The 17,468-nt window shown below is 36.5% G+C and overlaps 1 protein-coding gene across 4 annotated transcripts in view; it reads right to left on the reverse strand.

Annotated features, from left to right (window-relative positions):
• Window positions 1-2,455: 2,455 nt before the first annotated feature.
• Window positions 2,456-17,468, reverse strand: part of LOC130919440 (uncharacterized) — a 33,244-nt gene continuing 18,231 nt past the window's right edge. For 3 of the 4 annotated variants that reach the window (XM_057842161.1, XM_057842165.1, XM_057842163.1), the window contains exons 11-20: window positions 15,282-15,405; window positions 13,874-13,908; window positions 13,729-13,810; window positions 13,611-13,645; window positions 13,453-13,522; window positions 13,291-13,362; window positions 13,185-13,204; window positions 7,406-7,439; window positions 5,446-5,535; window positions 2,456-5,322 (exon numbers count right to left, since the gene is read on the reverse strand). In XM_057842161.1, coding sequence (XP_057698144.1) covers window positions 5,457-5,535; window positions 7,406-7,439; window positions 13,185-13,204; window positions 13,291-13,362; window positions 13,453-13,522; window positions 13,611-13,645; window positions 13,729-13,810; window positions 13,874-13,908; window positions 15,282-15,405 — 551 coding nt within the window. In that variant the 3' untranslated portion in view covers window positions 2,456-5,322; window positions 5,446-5,456. The remainder of the gene's footprint in view (window positions 5,323-5,445; window positions 5,536-7,405; window positions 7,440-13,184; window positions 13,205-13,290; window positions 13,363-13,452; window positions 13,523-13,610; window positions 13,646-13,728; window positions 13,811-13,873; window positions 13,909-15,281; window positions 15,406-17,468) is intronic. The other variant, XM_057842162.1, reaches the window with a different exon arrangement.

The raw sequence follows: 17,468 nt of genomic DNA on the forward strand, positions 1-17,468 counted from the left end.
TTCAGGTCTGGACTTTGACTTGGCCCTTCTAACACCTGGATACGTTTATTTTTAACCATTCCATTGTAGATTTGGCTTTATGTTTTGGATCATTGTCCTGTTGGAAGATAAATCTCCGTCCCAGTCTCAGGTCTTGTGCAGATACCAACAGGTTTTCTTCCAGAATGTTCCTGTATTTGGCTGCATCCATCTTCCCGTCAATTTTAACCATCTTCCCTGTCCCTGCTGAAGAAAAGCAGGCCCAAACCATGATGCTGCCACCACCATGTTTGACAGTGGGGATGGTGTGTTCAGGGTGATGAGCTTTGTTGCTTTTACGCCAAACATATCGTTTTGCATTGTGGCCAAAAAGTTCAATTTTGGTTTCATCTGACCAGAGCACCTTCTTCCACATGTTTGGTGTGTCTCCCAGGTGGCCTGTGGCAAACTTTAAACGAGACTTTTTATGGATATCTTTGAGAAATGGCTTTCTTCTTGCCACTCTTCCATAAAGGCCAGATTTGTGCAGTGTACGACTGATTGTTGTCCTATGGACAGACTCTCCCACCTCAGCTGTAGATCTCTGCAGTTCATCCAGAGTGATCATGGGCCTCTTGGCTGCATCTCTGATCAGTTTTCTCCTTGTTTGAGAAGAAAGTTTGGAAGGACGGCCGGGTCTTGGTAGATTTGCAGTGGTCTGATGCTCCTTCCATTTCAATATGACGGCTTGCACAGTGCTCCTTGAGATGTTTAAAGCTTGGGAAATCTTTTTGTATCCAAATCCGGCTTTAAACTTCTCCACAACAGTATCTCGGACCTGCCTGGTGTCTTCCTTGGTTTTCATAATGCTCTCTGCACTTTAAACAGAACCCTGAGACTATCACAGAGCAGGTGCATTTATACGGAGACTTGATTACACACTGGTGGATTCTATTTATCATCATCGGTCATTTAGGACAACATTGGATCATTCAGAGATCCTCACTGAACTTCTGGAGTGAGTTTGCTGCACTGAAAGTAAAGGGGCCGAATAATATTGCACGCCTCACTTTTCAGTTTTTTATTTGTTAAAAAAGTTTAAATTATCCAATAAATGTTGTTCCACTTCACGATTGTGTCCCACTTGTTGATTCTTGACAAAAAAATTCAATTTCATATCTATGTTTGAAGCCTGAAATGTGGCGAAAGGTTGCAAGATTCAAGGGGGCCGAATACTTTTGCAAGGCAAAATCACTTTATAGTTCAATAATTCTATTCAGATTGCTATTTATTTTTTGGAGAGAGTTTATTTTTAGGCATCAATGGTATTCTTTTTATTTTAAATGAGAGCAAACCTCGAAGCATAGCAGGACAAGTGTTGTTCTGCTCAGTACTGACCACTGTTGCATTTATCACAGTACGGACACGCATCATCTCATTTAGTTGAACCTTCAAAGCCATCCTTTGACTCACCGGCTGCCATTGAAGATGATAGATGTCCAATCAGATTTGACTGGGAGGATGGGCAGCAAATGATCATAGCCAGCTTCTCCCAGTCAAAATAGATTGGTCGTCTATCTCCGTCAATGGCAGCCAGTGAGTGAACTTACACATTTGCAAAACTGTGTAAACACTAAAACACAACTAGATAGAAAATAAAACCGCAAATGGCTGACAAAAATCACAAGAAAATTTTCAATCATCTAATGACGCCACAAAATGTCAGCAAGGCGGAATAGATGAAATTCCGAGCCGTAACTATGCGAGTCTCAATTTTTTTGAAGCACTGTTAGATGTTGCGTGTTTGTGCACGCCACATTCTTTCCTCCAGCTGCCTTAAACAAATGCAAACTACTTATATGAGTGCGTGCGTGTTGTGTATCTCCGTCACGTAGCATAATGTTATTTTTATGAATGTAAAATATGGGGGAAAGTTTGTTCAAGTTTAGTCGTTCTTATTACAGATGCGCAATGTTGCCTTCCTGCTGTTTTCAATTGAGCCATCTGTTGCGTTGGGATTTTACCAACAATGTTCACATTGTCTGTGTAACATGTAATCGTTACCCCCAAATTAAATGAACAGGGCCAGCAATTTAATCCTAAATCTTACTTTTGTCAGTTTAAATTTTGATATTCCTTAACAACCCATGACATAGTATAGTACACTACAATACCCTTACAAATCACAAAGTCAGTATTTAATATACCAAAATTGACAAATCAATAAGACCAGTTCATTTTCTAACATTTTATATTGATCATTTTACCCTGTAACTGGTGGTCACGCAAAATAAAAATCTACATCTTTAATATTTATGTTTATTTGGGGGGAAAAAAGCTAACAAAAAATGAAGGCCATATCCAGGTCAAATAACCTGTTCAAGTGCGAGAAGCCAGTAATCAGGCCATGGTTTTTTTTTTTTTAATTAAAAAACAAAAAAACAAGTGTTGAAACTTAGCCAGACCCTGAAATGAACAAGACACAGAAAATAATTAGAATATCTTTCTTCTCGTTGTTTATTAATAGTTTTATACTTCTGAATATCAGACTTTATACAAAGAGATAAAAAAAACACAAGGATACATAAAAAGTGACAAGGCAAAAAGAAAACTTACCAAAAGTTGTATAAAAAATGTATTTTATGCAGTCAGTCAAAATATACTTTACATATGCTAATATGTTAGCATGAACCTGGCTTGAGCTTTTTTTAATTTGGGTATATTTTTCACACTGATACTCTGAGGGAAAAAAAGTCGAGAGTCAAACAAACAAAAAAAATCTCTTCTTTTACATCAGTTTTTTTTTTTTATTATTTAAAATAAGGTAATCTGAACAATGAAATAAATATTTCAGGACAAGTTGTAAAAGGATATAAAATAATGGTCAATTCCCAGATTTCTACCATTCTTAAAGTCACAGACATGCTTTTTTCCTGTTTATTATCAGAAAATAATTCTTTTCTCTCACTTCGAAAACAAAAACAGATGTCCTTTAGAACACTTGAATAATTCATGCCACTTCTATCCATTTTATTGGAGAAAGATAATTTCAGGCTTTCAAACATAGAGCCATGAAACATTAAAATTGCATGTCAAGGCACAACTGTATTTTAAAAGTCCTTAATGACTTTTTCTTTTATTCTAGTAAAGTTAAAAATATTTCCCTCTTCATTTTCTCTTTAATCAATATTAAAAAAAAAAATAAAAATCTCACAGCTCAAACGACATTTTTGGAGTTACTTATAAATTTCCCCTTAAAATTAAAACTTTTTCATAAATTTTTAGTTATCCTGTTGTTTATTCTACCATTTATTTTCTGGTTTTTGGGCTTTGAATCATAAGTCGCACATTTCCTTAAAGTACACCTGAGCTGGAAGGCACCACAACTAGCATTTGACCTTTGAAACTGTACTGTATTTCAAAAAAGTGGCATGCTAGTCATGTAAACGATAAAAATGTGTCCACTACTGGAGCGCACACACACAAACATGCTCAAAGGCCTGAAATATCAAGCAAAGTTGACATATTGTACCAAAGTGAGTGTTGTTGTCCTCTTTTTGTGTTACCATATTCCTATATGTGTGTTTTTGTGAATGTTAATTATGCGAATGAGTTCACTGTTTCTGTCCGATTGATCTTGTTAATGTTGCATTGCATGGAGTTGCTGTTATGTTTTTTTGCACTTTAATGAGTATTTATTGAAAAAGAAAAAAATTATATTAAAAGTACAAAAGCAAGATGTGTTGATGGTTATATTTTGATACACTTTGATAGAGGGAAGAAATTTCGTGTTTTGTGGGGCTCCATTTTAGTCTTTTTGATGCTGCCTATCCTCCCAGTAAAATGGGTTGGATGTCAGTTGCCATCAATGGTCAATGAGTTGACAGAAGTGTTGTTTTTTTGTTTTTTTTTAAAAAATAGTGACATAGTCATAATGACCTGAACATTAGCTAACCTAGTGATCAAACACTAAATGTTCTTTGCTCAAAAATGTATTCACTCCAGTCTTGGTGAAGTAACAAATGCAAACAGACAATATAATTCATAATGCAAAAAGGGATGAATGGAGTTTCAAATGATAACAAGAGGGAACGATGACTTGTGATACGAGCTAGATGGCGGAAAGGATCAAACTTATATTCAAACTTGATTTCTCAAGGTACTGCTGCAAAAGCAAAAATTGTAGCATTGAAAGACAAACCTGAGAGTGCCAGCTGATTTAGAGCATTTTGACTGATGTTTCAAGGCCTCTACAATATTTTGTTTCATGACTTACATTGATTTTCTGATCCCATATAACAGATTTATTTATTTATTTTTTTTGGTAGATGGTAGAACATATGTTGCGTTTCAACCAAATCACCCGTTTTAAATAGAAATCAGATTAACTTTTTGCCGAAACATACTTTTTTTTGTAAATCAGTGACATTGTTGGCAACTTTTAACTTCATATTGACACTGACAGTTAAAATGACAAGAACAATTTATCACAAAATTGGAAATAAAAAAAAACATCAATTATACATATTTTTTTGTTTTAAAATATTTAATCATTATTTTGAACAATATTTTAATATGTTTTAAAAATATATATACATTAACCCTTTCATGCACGAATTATCATAGCCTAAATCAGGATTCTTGCTTCAAGTGTTTTTAGGCATGATAACCTATCTGGCCATTGTAGTGACCTATATGTCTGAAAGGAATAATACAATGTTAATAAAAGCTAACTTAATTAAAATGAATAAAACCAGAAAAACACACTGGTTACAGCTTTAGCAGGACTCTAAAAGTGAATATTATTTTTAATAGTAATTAACTCAATGCACACTATATATGGCTATAGATGTCCAATTGTATAAAACCAGGAAGGATGGCTGTGAATGCTCATGTTTCAATGAAGATTCATTCATTCGCCCCCACCCAGTCTGAATGGATTGGACATCTAGTGCCGTCATTGGCACTTAAAAAAAATTGAAAATCATAAATCGTGATACGTATTCAGACTCAGGGTGTACCTAATTATTTGACCCTTTATCCATCCATGCTAGCTAACAAGTGAGGCTAACCAATGTTTAAAAATGAAATATGGACTACAGTTGAAAGATGAATATAACAGCAGAGGAAATTGGCTAGTTAAGAGGATTATAACTTTATTCTTAATAGGCTAAAACACTGCAAACTGGTAAAGTCTCGAGAGGGACCTTGGAAGGGAACTTGATCCCATCGTGGTTGTGTTTTATCCCATTGAAATCAGCAGTTCATTGCTCTGATGACCCACCGTCTGGAAGAAGGTCTGCTCTATTGTGATTTCAAAAACAACAACCAAAAGGTCCAAAAGGTGAAGGTGTCGAGAGGTCTCTTCTCGTTGCAAACCAAATCAAAAAGACAAAAAAAAAAAACAACAAAAAAAAAACTTAGAAAATGTAATGTAAAAAATGTAAAAGTCAACACTCAGTAGTAGCAGATCGGCTGCATCCTTACCTGTTCGTCTTTTACCCGCTAAAGTCAGCATACAGCTCAGGGGGAGGCAAAATGAGCAAATCAGGATTGTTGAAATCCATTGCTTCGGGCCTGTTATGAGAACAAAGCAGATTGTTTTGTTTTGTTATTTAAACGTAATATTCCCAATGGGAGCACTGGCAAAACGTGAGGCCGCACTAATTGGACAACGCACTGCTTAATATATATATAGTGTTGGACCTATACCACTACTTTTATTAGTATTGGAACAGATTCCGTACTATAATGATATTATCGGTATAAGTAGGTAAGAGAAATAACATTCTGATGCAGTGCAATATGTACTTTATGAGATCTAGTTTCCAACTGCTGCTCGCCCCACCCAAGATGGCCGCATGCTATGCACACTGCTGCCAACCAATGAGGTCAAGATGTACTATCCCACCACTAGTACATCACTCGCAGGCGAATGTTCATTCGCTGCCACCCTTCCACTTCAAATTGATTTTTAAAAATATTTTTTCAAAAAAACTTATCCGTACATTGTCGGCCAATAACAGCCGGGTGTTGGAATCGACTACAACACTAGAAAGTTAGCATGCTGGGAAAATTATTGCGTTTTTCTTTATAAAGTCAATATAGCAATAATAGATATTGTAAAATTAAATCTTTACTGTCAAATTTCAAATTTGTTCTGGTTTTACACAGGATTTTTCAGCCTCCAATCAAGAAAATGTATTCTTTTTTTCCTCGAAGATGAATCAAAAGATGTAATTTTACTTTAATAACAAAAGTTTTGATTTGGTCATTTTTGTCTATAATTGCATACATAATGACATGAATTGCAACTTTATCCCTATTTACAAAATTCTTCAATATCACGTTTCCTTTTTATTATGAAGGTCGTCTGGAACGGGTCTTCTGCATGTTCCAAGAACAAGAACCAAGCAGGGTGAGGCAGCATTTAGTTATTATGCTCCTCACCTCTGGAACAAGTTACCCGAACGTCTGAAGTATGCTCAAACTGTTAGCTCCTTTAAATCAGGGCTAAAAACGCTTTTGTTTAGCACTGCATATCCATAACTGTCTATATATTTCAATCTACCTGCCTTCTATTCCTCTTGTGCTTATCTCCATTGCTGATTTCAATGATTATTAGTAGTAGTAGTTTTTGCTTTATTTCTATTTTTGTTTTATTTTTATTTATTTATTTTTATTCTGTGATTAAATGCGATCTTTTGTCTTGGTTTTTACGTTGTGTTGATTTAAATGTGATTTTTATGGTCTTCATGTGATGTAAAGCACTTTGAATTGCCTTGTGTTGAATTGTGCTATATAAATAAATTTGCCTTGCCTTTGCCTTGAAGAAAACGTAAAAATTATCATGACTGTTTACTGTTATTATCATAATTTCTCTTATTAGAGTACAATTACTATCAATACTACCATCACATTACTATTATTTTCTTGTTAATGTTTCATTTCTAAGTATTTAATGAATTTTGGACTTATTTGTATTTGATAAAAATGACAGAATTCAATGTATCAGTCTTTTTTTAGCTACAATAGTTGCCATTGTCAAGTTTTTCTCCTTTAATCATGTAAATTAATTCATGCGTAGTGAATGAAAAACTGCCCTTAATTGGCTACACAAAGGAAACAATGGAATATTTAAAATTCCAATGCCATCTGTTATAACCAACCTTTTATACCTACAGTATGATTTTTTCCCCCCTCTTTACCCTCATAGATTCATTCGTCTTTCGCTAATGAAAGTCATAATCGACTTTTTCTTTATTAAAAACAAGTAGAAAGGGAAGAATACACATTAACCGTAAAGGAATTTTAAAATCCAACCCACACTGAATAATAAGTAACCAAATGTGCTTTGATCACTCCCGTCATATTTTCTCATGCGGCACCCAAATGACTCAGATGGCATGCAAATATGCGTACATGTGTGCGTGCATGTGTGACTTACTGGTGAACCGCATGCTCGTTGTCAGGCACATCCACTACAGAGCAAGCAGAAATGCATTATTTGGCAGAGTGTCACCCGACAAACACGTCAGGAAAAACAGAAGAACGTCTGTCAACTAGTGTTTGAAAATCTTTGTGGTTTCCCTTTAAATCTTTCTCCTTTTGAATAATTTCTGGTAACTGCTTGATGCTTTGCCACAAATACAATATGGAAAACCTTATTTGTAAACCAATGATTTACAATCCATAAACCCATTTTCCTAGCGATCACGACAATACGATGGTATAGTAATGGTAAGTACTACCCTGTGAAGTTCCTATGGCAACTAGATGCAGATAAGTGATCAGTTACGACAAAAATATTTACTCCTGCTGTAAATTATGCTACCTTTTGTTCATTCTTGGTAGGTACATTAGCCTTGCAAGCAAAAAGGTACTTCCTGAGTAGTTGATTAATCATTCAGTACCGTCTTGAAAACCTCAACTGTCCAACCACTTCCACGGTGGTCTGATATTCAAGCCAATTGTGAGAAAGAAGCGAGAGCTGCAGACGTGACCTAGAAGCACTGGCATCGTTAGGCCTAATTTAGGGGGGCTTCAAAATAATCTCAAGTCCCTCTAAAAATATTGGTGTCGTATTATTATTAAAAAAAAAAAAAAAAAAAGTCATATTCACTATGAAGTTGCCAGAATATTAGTTTAAATCACTAATCATGTAACCTGTTATTATTAATTTCAATATGATCATAAATCCGTCAGTTTCCCCTCACTGCTAGAGAGCCCCATCAGTGCGTAATTATCCTTGCCTTACCAGACTCACCGCTGTTCCAGCTATAGACCCTACTCACATGACGTCACAACCACGCCTCCGCGCCACATTGTCCGTCAACTCGTCGTGTTGACGCATTACAGCTACGTAAATTCCTCCTATTATGGCGTGTTTTTCTGCTCGTTAACATTAATAATCAAAATGGTGAAGGCGTGTGTGGCGGTTGGTTGCAATAACAGAGAAGATAGACGAAGAGACTTGAAGTTCTACCGTATTCCGAGAGACCCAGAGAGGAGAGCGAGATGGACTGCTGCAATTCGACGAGAAAACTGGGCTCCAAACGATTACCACAGGTTATGTAGTAGTCATTTTATATCTGGTAAGATGCATTTAATATATATTTAGAGGGTTTTGGGCTGACAACCACAATTAAGATCATTGCGAGGCTAATCGCCATCAACATACAGTTTCAAATTCAAGATGCTTATTTCTTCCACCATGATTACATTTTGAATAATATTTAGCTGGTACCAAGTGAAAGAAGCTGGCCTCGTCTACGGATCATCAGTTAAACAGGTGTGTCCAAACCTTTTGCAAAGGGGGGCAGATTTGGTGTGGTAAAAATGCGGGGGGCTACCTTGGCTGATTTACATAGAACAATATATTTAAACAGATTTTAGCAAGCCCTTCTGTGTGTCACATTTGCTTTATTATTATTTTTAATTCATAATTTCAATAGCCTCGTCTTTGTGGCGTTCTCTTTCGACACTTGGGCTCTTGCGAAATACTGCTGCTGTGAAATTAAACTAGCTTCAAGTTGCTTTAGTTTCTCGCTGCGTATCTTCCCTGTAATGTTGTCGTACATGTCAGCGTGTCTTGTTTGGTAATATCATTATCGCCTCACATCGAACTCTTTGAAAACAGCGACTGTCTCTTTGCAAATGAGGCAGACACAGTTGTTGCGTGTTTTATTGAAGAAATAATCCAATATCCACCTATCCTTGAAGCGTCGGCCATCGCAGTCAATTTTTTTTTAATTGATTGTCGCCATTTTAGAAAATTTGAAGTAAAGGGTCACACGGGGTAATGTTGCTTAGAGTGCTGCTCTTAAAGTTTTTCAAACTTTCGTGAGAATAGGCTGATTTTGTGTGGACAAGATAGTTGTAGATATCAGGGTAGCAGATGTCAGGCAGAGAGGGCGAAGACAGCGGGTCGAAAAATATCGATTTAGGCATCAAATATGGATCTGGCGAATGGATAGACTGAAGCTTTTCCACATAACGTAATTTAAAACTGATTTTACCGTGGATTGGAACATATTCTCGGCTCTCCTGTTCACCATCTGTGTTGTTGTGGAGACGACTTCCGACGCGCAAGAGTGACGCTGCTCGTTAAGGACATGTCACGCAAATAAACGAATCTGATTTGTCGATTGATTTTGTACCTGCTCGAGAGGCCGTTAATGGGCTGGTTCCCAGACTTTTCTCTCAGTGTTTGAAAAATACAGGGAGAACTGTCTGGCCGTGCCAGGCAATAATTATCCAATTCATTCCACTTTTTCATATAGAGAATCCCCACATCACTAAAACTCCAGTCCGCGTTTTTCCTGTGACTTGCTTTTACCGGCAATGTGTGCGTGTGTACCTCTGACACCCACAGTAGCGCGTGAACGTGAATAGATGAATGAAGGATGGACATAAGACGGATTTCAAGAAAGTGAGTATTTATCACTGCTGGGAGAAACAGTTAGTTAGCTCCAACCCCCAACTAACAGTGAAGTCCCATGTAATTAATTAACCAAATTTGACAAATCAAAACCTGGCTTCCACACTACAGACAATCTCTGCGCACGTCTTATCTTTTTTGTTTTGCGGTCAAAAGTTACATCCCAGCGCTAAAGTAACGCTGCTACTTAACTTATGCTAGCTAGTCAGTGTGAAATGCTTTGTGAAGGTCCTAGTAGTTTATAGAGTTAGGTCTTTTTTTCAACTATCTTTGGGTGACTTCCTTCGAATTTAGGGCATCAGTGGTGTTTCTCACTTTACACATAGATGAGTACAGGAGCTAAACATAGATGAGTACAGGAGCTGAGCTCATTCACGTACAGCACAGGCCAAAAGCTTGGACACAAATGGAACACAAATGAAGGTCCCAACCCCAAATGGTGAGAGTGTGCAAAAAAGTAATCAGAGCAGAGGGTGGCTACTTTGAAGATACTAGAATATTATACATGTTTTTGGTCCCCTTTTTTGCGAAGTACATAATTCCACACACTTTCATTCATAGTGTTATTCCCTTCAGTTAGAATTCACAATGTAAATCGACATGAAAATAAAGAAAACGCATGAATGAGAACGTTTTGGCCTGTACTGTATGATTGGCTGGCAACTAGTTCAGGGTGTCCCCTGCCTACTGCCCGTAGTTAGCTGGGATAGGCTCCAGCACCTCCGCGACCCTCGTGTGGAAAAAGCGGCATGGAAAATGAATGAATGAATGTATGATTATCATCAGTGGTCATAATAATATACTACTAATAATCACTCCACCACCTTTATTGAGCTGTAGGAGTCAGCGCAGAGGAGCAAAGAAGGTGAGAGGGGAGAGACCTCTATTGGAAAGGTGAGTAATAGCGTAATGATTAGAAAGCGGAGAAAACCGAGAAGACGATTATATATAACATACACACACACACCGACCCCCCCCCCAACACTATAGATAGATATACAGTATATATACAGTATAAACACACACATAGTATGTATGTGTGTATGTATGTTAAATATTTGGATATACATTTGTTTGTGGGGGTGTGTATGTATGTATTTATATATAACGTTCACTTACATCCTGGTCATCTCCTGAAGGCTAAGCCCCCCAAATTCTTAAAAGCTAGTGACGCCCCTGCCTAGAAGCAACTATCTGGTTAAATACAATGACGGAGTGCAAAATGGTTCTTGTAGATGATTTCATTCCTAAAATGTCAGAAATAGTCTTAATTTAATTTTTAATGAGTTTTTTAAAATTTTTTATGTTATTTTTTATTTAAAGAGCAGCATCTTGACACTGTTCGTGTTCAACCCTCGGTTCAAGTTCAGTTGTAATTGAAGCTTTTGAAAGCTTAGGTTTAAAGAAATCCCGAATATCCAACTTTTCTCGTCAGGTGTGGTTTTGGCCAAGAAAAGAAAAGGACCATCTTTCAAGTGCAATTAACATGATCTGTTTGGAAAAATTATTTAATTATAATTAGGGCTGTCAATATTATCGCGTTAACGCGCGGTAATTAATTTTTTAAATTAATCACGTTAAAATATTTGACGCAATTAACGCACATGTCCCGCTCAGACAGTATTCTGCCTTTTGGTAAGTTTTACAGCAAGGTTTTTTGTGCTGTCTAACAGCGAACTCTTGTGGTCGCTTTGCGACATGGTTTATTGCTTTCTTGCCAGTTCAATATGGCTGCACGACGTCTCGGGCTGACGCCTACGTTGTAATGTTGTGCTTATATGATCCTTGGACAAGATTTGTCTGTAAGTATGGTTGTTGTAAAGAATGTACATATTATGTTAGTATGCGAAATGTTCTATTTTTTGTATGAGACGCTTTTTGTTTATGTTTAGTGAACCTGTATAGCGTGCTAAGCTAACGTTGTTGCTAATGCAATGCTTGTGTACTTTTTTTTTGTAGTTTCACTACGGTCTAAAGAGGACAGTGGTTTGAGGCCATTTTATTAATAAATCAGATGAAAAAGGAAGAAGTCTGATTATTAAGGCGTCGTTCACTAGCTGTCTAGCTTTGGAAAAAGTAGACGCTTCGGAGTGAGGACAGCATAGACAGATTTAAATGACAGTAGAGTGAAATGCCCACTACAGTCCTTATGTACCGTATGTTGAATGTATATATCCATCTTGTGTCTTATCTTTCCATTCCAACAAATTATTTTACAGAATATATATATAATTTACAGAAAAATATGGCATATTTTATAGATGGTTTGAATTGCGATTAATTGCGATCAATTACAATTAATTAATTTTTAAGCTGTAATTAACTCGATTAAAAATTTTAATTGTTTGACAGCCCTAATTATAATACCATACTTTGTAGGATTCTTGTTCATTTCATTAATTTTTGTTGTTTTATTGCTTTACAACTTTTATGGACAACATTTTACCAACAAGGTGTTTATTTTAAATTCATATATAGGAAAGTCAATTAGATGCACTGAAAATTTTCAGCCACTAGCAGTGGGCACAGTCCCGTTTGCCTCCCCTCGATCTACGCGTATGCGTGTATGACGAGAAGACCTATCATCCAGTCAGCAGCAGTATAGTTTTTTGAAGGTTCCTTCCATAAAAGAGGTTTCGATTGGCTATTTACTAGGTTGATATGTGGAATATATTCGTAGCAGATATATGGAACAATCAGTCTGGCATGCGTTATGGGTATATACAACTCAAAGAAACAAAAACGTAATAAAAATAAAAATAAACTAATTGTTGTTGCCATGTCCAATCAGGATTCAACTGTCATTAACTTGAAAATCAAAATTCATCATTCCTAAATACTCAGATTAATAAGGATATTGTCCTTTGCAAGAGTTCCAATTTTGAGGAGAAGATATTGACAGCAAAATTAGCAAACAAAGGCTTATAGAAACATTGTGTGTAAACGGCTATTGCAAATAAAATTGTAATTTTTGAACAATATATTACATTAATAAGTATTCATTGTGATTCCAGGAGATTTCTTTCTTTTCTTGTTTTCATTTTCACAACCCTTTTCTGTGTTTTTCTACACAAATTCTTCTACAGATTTTCCTCAGTCGAACTTAGACTGTCACTTTGAAGTTAAAAGATGAAAATTGAAAAAGAAAAAAAAAAACAAAAACAAAAATGAATTTTTAGTAAAGTGGCCCCTTAACTTAAAACCCAAATTCCAAACTGGAACTTTTCAAATCCTAAAATCTGACTATGACACATCTATCAAATAAAATTTTTTACGCATGACTTACTTGTTTCTGGTGCGGTGCGGCTATAAAAAAAAACACAAAATAAGCAACACATTGTTTCATGTGGTTTCTTATTGTGTATTGTGTTATATGATAGTATATTCATTACCTGGTAGTTGGTTGCACAGCTTTAGGTGATTGGAAAAAAGTCGCCAACTTTTGAAGTGCTTCATTCTTGCCTCTGAAAAAAAAAAGAAAAAAACATCACATTAAAAAAAAATATATATAAATCATAGAAATAACCAATGTTAGTGATTAGCATCAAACTCACTGGGCGTCAGAGCCACCTGCATTGATATCACCGTGACTGTGTTGTTGCGTAACGTGGAGATCTGTGTTTTCTTTGAGGAAATCCAAGTAAGTAAATACACTCAGTGTGGGAGAATGCTAGTCACCTCCATGCCTGCTAGGATTATGAGTAATTATTACCTCTGTTTGACATGGACAACGCATGGTTTTGGCTTCTGTAGATAGAGCGATAATAGAGCATGAAGGGAAAATAGGTAAAAAGCAGCAAAAAAAAAAGACACATTTAAATTGAACTAACAGTGGGTGCGGGTAGATGGTGTCCGTCGGGGAGGAGAACGCATCATCTTCATCGGCGGTCCATTCCTCGCTGTCGTCCGAGACTGCAAACATTCAACTCAGTGAGAGGATACAATCAAAAACAGCGAAAAGAGGATAACACTTACAGCTCGCTGTAGATTGTTGGAAGTGTTTTGAATTCCTGTGAGGGAAAACAGTGGAATCACTTAAAAAAGGTTGTAATCATTTTTTGAACAGGATTGTGTAAACTTTTTAAATGCATTGCAAAATTCGACTCATTATGTACCAAAAGACATGTTTTGACATCTTTTTAAAGCGGATGGACTGTCGATATGTTTAAGGCTGCTCTACTGAGAATCCCAAGTTTTTAGATAAGGTTAAAACATTGGCTGTCATTGATGTCTATTATCGTCAATGGACGCCGAGTTAAAAATTCCTTCATGTAACACAATCATGACTAACATTAAAACGCATTAATCAAAAATATCGACACTAGGGCCATGTGTACACGTAGCAGGGTATTTGGCAAAAAGAATAACTTTTTCCACAGTTTGGCCTATAATCCACACGCACATTTAAAGAAGGGTTCTTAAAAACTGCGCCCAAAGTGAAGATGTGTGAATTCTGCGTTTGTGGCGCCATCATGTGGACACCGATAACCGAAGATTTAACTGTGGAAATGTCACTGAATGCGACAAATTGTCCCTACTCAAACATGAGACCAATGTTTACATTTGGAGTAAATTTGACAGGTGTTTTTTTTTTTTTTGGCTTCGTTTATTTACAAACTCTTGCAGCGCTTCCTTTTGAAGAATACATGCGAAATATGGGGGTATTATGGACAATTATTTTTCATGCAGTTATGAATGTACTGAAAAATGAATGAATGCTGTTGGCTGTGGAAGCTGTTTTTTCTCTACAAAGGTGCTCGTGTTGCCATAATTTTTTTTCACGACGTATTAGAGCAGGATACGTAGTTTACTGTTTAAAAAAACAACAAAAAAAACTAAACCTTAAACCCTGCTAGGTGTAGACATGGCGTAAATTAAACCTTTTTCCCATCTATATTCATTAAAAATCAATAGGAAGCGACTTGGTATTGCTTCAAAATAAACACAAAGTGCCCCCAAGGAAGTGACCTGGAAATGCCCCAAAATTAACAGGAAGTAACCTGGAAACGCCCCAAAATGAACAGAAAGGGACCTTGATATTTGCCCGAAAATCATGAGGAATTCCCCAAAATTAAAAGTTTACCAACCAACCTGAAAGCATTTCCACTCAGTCTTTCCAAAATTCTCTAGTCAAACTCAAATGTATTCCTCTTCAATGCTGAGTCAAATTCTTTAATGCAGTAGTTGTACTGGTAGCAAAGAGCAACCAACCATGTTTTCCTCACTACTAAATTGTAGTTGTCTTACTTGAGAATTTCTATTTACTACTCCAATCCTTGTCCTCAGTATTAATACAATTAAGGGTACCGATAGAGTCACTTGGCAAACGATTGAATGACTGTTTCCGGGAGGCCATTTACATGGATGTTTTCACAACACATACCCACTTCCTGGGATAGTGATGGCCCCCCCCGGTGGGCTGCTCACATGACTGCCGGTCACTTTATTTTTCAGTTCTAGCATTTCCTTGATGTCCAGCTCCACATGCTCCACTGCCACATACCCGTCTGGGGAAAAGAGAAAGTGGGGAAAAAAAAAAAAACATACAGTATATTAGAGATGTCACCGAAAATTCAGTGCCGAAAACGATCGGTTGAAAATAGCTAAAAATACATTATCGGTTTTCTGTTTTGAAGACAGTTTCCCACCGAATACTGTGAAGAACCTTACACGCAACACGCTGGTTACTACTGGCTCACAGCTAACTTATCCGCGGTTTGGAAGTATTTTGAGGTATCAGATAAATATATTAATTATTTAATGAAGGGAAAAAAATTGCTTCATTGCTGCTACACGCCTGCTCTGAAGTTGCCTTCTTTTGATGTCTCGAGTCAAATCGAGTGCAGTGCATTTGAGCCCGTGCGTGAGGAGTTTGGAGTTCAATCTAGCGAACAGTATACAAATAAAGTAGTATTTAAACGCATACACCTGCATTTGCTGTGGTTGAATACAATACGTTTATGACATGACCACTTCCTCTTTCGTCACATTTTTTCCTTAGCAGCGACTCTGCTCGGCTTCGTCACCACTAGAACTCGGCCCACCTGCGTGGCCCTCGATTGATTCCACTTGTTGCACAAGAAAATAGCGAGTCTTATTTTAAGCAGTAGTTGTAACAGCCTTGTAAAGAGCTTTACTAGTTTCGGCGAGAACTGAATAGCCTTTTGTTGTTGTTGTAAACTACAGTTCTACACAAACGTACATCGAGATCTCATTTAGCTAAGCAAATGGAGGTGTGGGACCCATTTTTCGACTTTCCCAAACTTCTAAGGAAATGCATTTAACGAGATTTCATCGGCCGTGACGTGTGTCTCCGTCCGAACGGAATGCTATGATGACGACAGCTTTGCTATAGGACGCGTTCAGAGTTTGCTACAAAACACTCACTGTAGAACCAATGCCAAGGGAATTAATCAGAAAATAATGAAATTTAAATAAATTAATGAATAAAAGATAAAATATGAATTATATAAATGCATATTTTTCATTCTTTCGGTTTTCGGCCAAGTTTTTCCAATATTCGATTTTTCAGTTTCGGGCCTTCGGCCAAGAATTTTTATTTCAGTATGCCCTTAGTATATACTGCATATACAGGATATATATCCTGTATATACAGTATATGTATATACGTATATATATTTATGGCGGAAAACACTCAGGTGACTTGTTCTGCTCTGAGACCCCCGATTTAGCCAACTTTCAAAATTGTCCCATATGCATGTGTGATACATCATTGGAAAGCTTAAAATCTCAATTTTATGGGGGAAGAAAATTTTTGAACAGGAGGGCATTTAAAAAAAAAAAAAAGAACGTTTTTTAAACTGAAAAACCCTATCTGGAGGTGAGAGCACACGAGAACAGAATTATAGACGCCATGACTTTAACGAGATACTATTACGTACTTACTTTGTTTCGATCCAAAAACTCCATGTAGCATGTATCACTGAGTGTCAAGACACAGCTGGCAATGGCCACAGCTGGAGTTTTTGTGGATTTTATGGGTGAAACATGGTAATATAACAAGGGTCGCGATGCAGAGATCGCAGACATCAAGGAGTGGTCGCGATGTTCTTTTTCATATATTCACCCCTTTAAACTTTTTTTTTTTTTTCAGCTTTTTTTTGTTTGGATCAATTATTTATCATCTAACATATCGGAGAAAATGCGACAGTAACAAAAAAAAAAATACAATGATTCGATAGTTATGAGGTAGCTATCCGTGACTTTTTTACAGACGCCATTTTTTTCACTATGACATAATTTGTTTAAAAGTTTAATATATGTGAGTGAATTATTTTTTTTTAAGTCTTTTTTTTTTTTTCTTAAAACAAAATATGAGACATCAAATAATGATTCCAAGCTAAAAATGACAGACATTTTGAATAATAAATATAATTAACTACTTTAGTTTTATGGCTGGGTTGAAACAAAAGCGGTTGCGTGACGTCTGTAAACGGGGGTTTTCAGGGTAAAACGGACAAATTAGAAATAGTTCGGGGGCTTAATGCGCCATGAATCTGCTATGGCAGCATATAGACATATTGTTCTATCAAACACAACAGTTGTTTTA

This window comes from Corythoichthys intestinalis, chromosome 7 (assembly GCF_030265065.1).
Source record: "Corythoichthys intestinalis isolate RoL2023-P3 chromosome 7, ASM3026506v1, whole genome shotgun sequence".
NCBI classification, from domain to species: Eukaryota; Metazoa; Chordata; class Actinopteri; order Syngnathiformes; family Syngnathidae; genus Corythoichthys; species Corythoichthys intestinalis.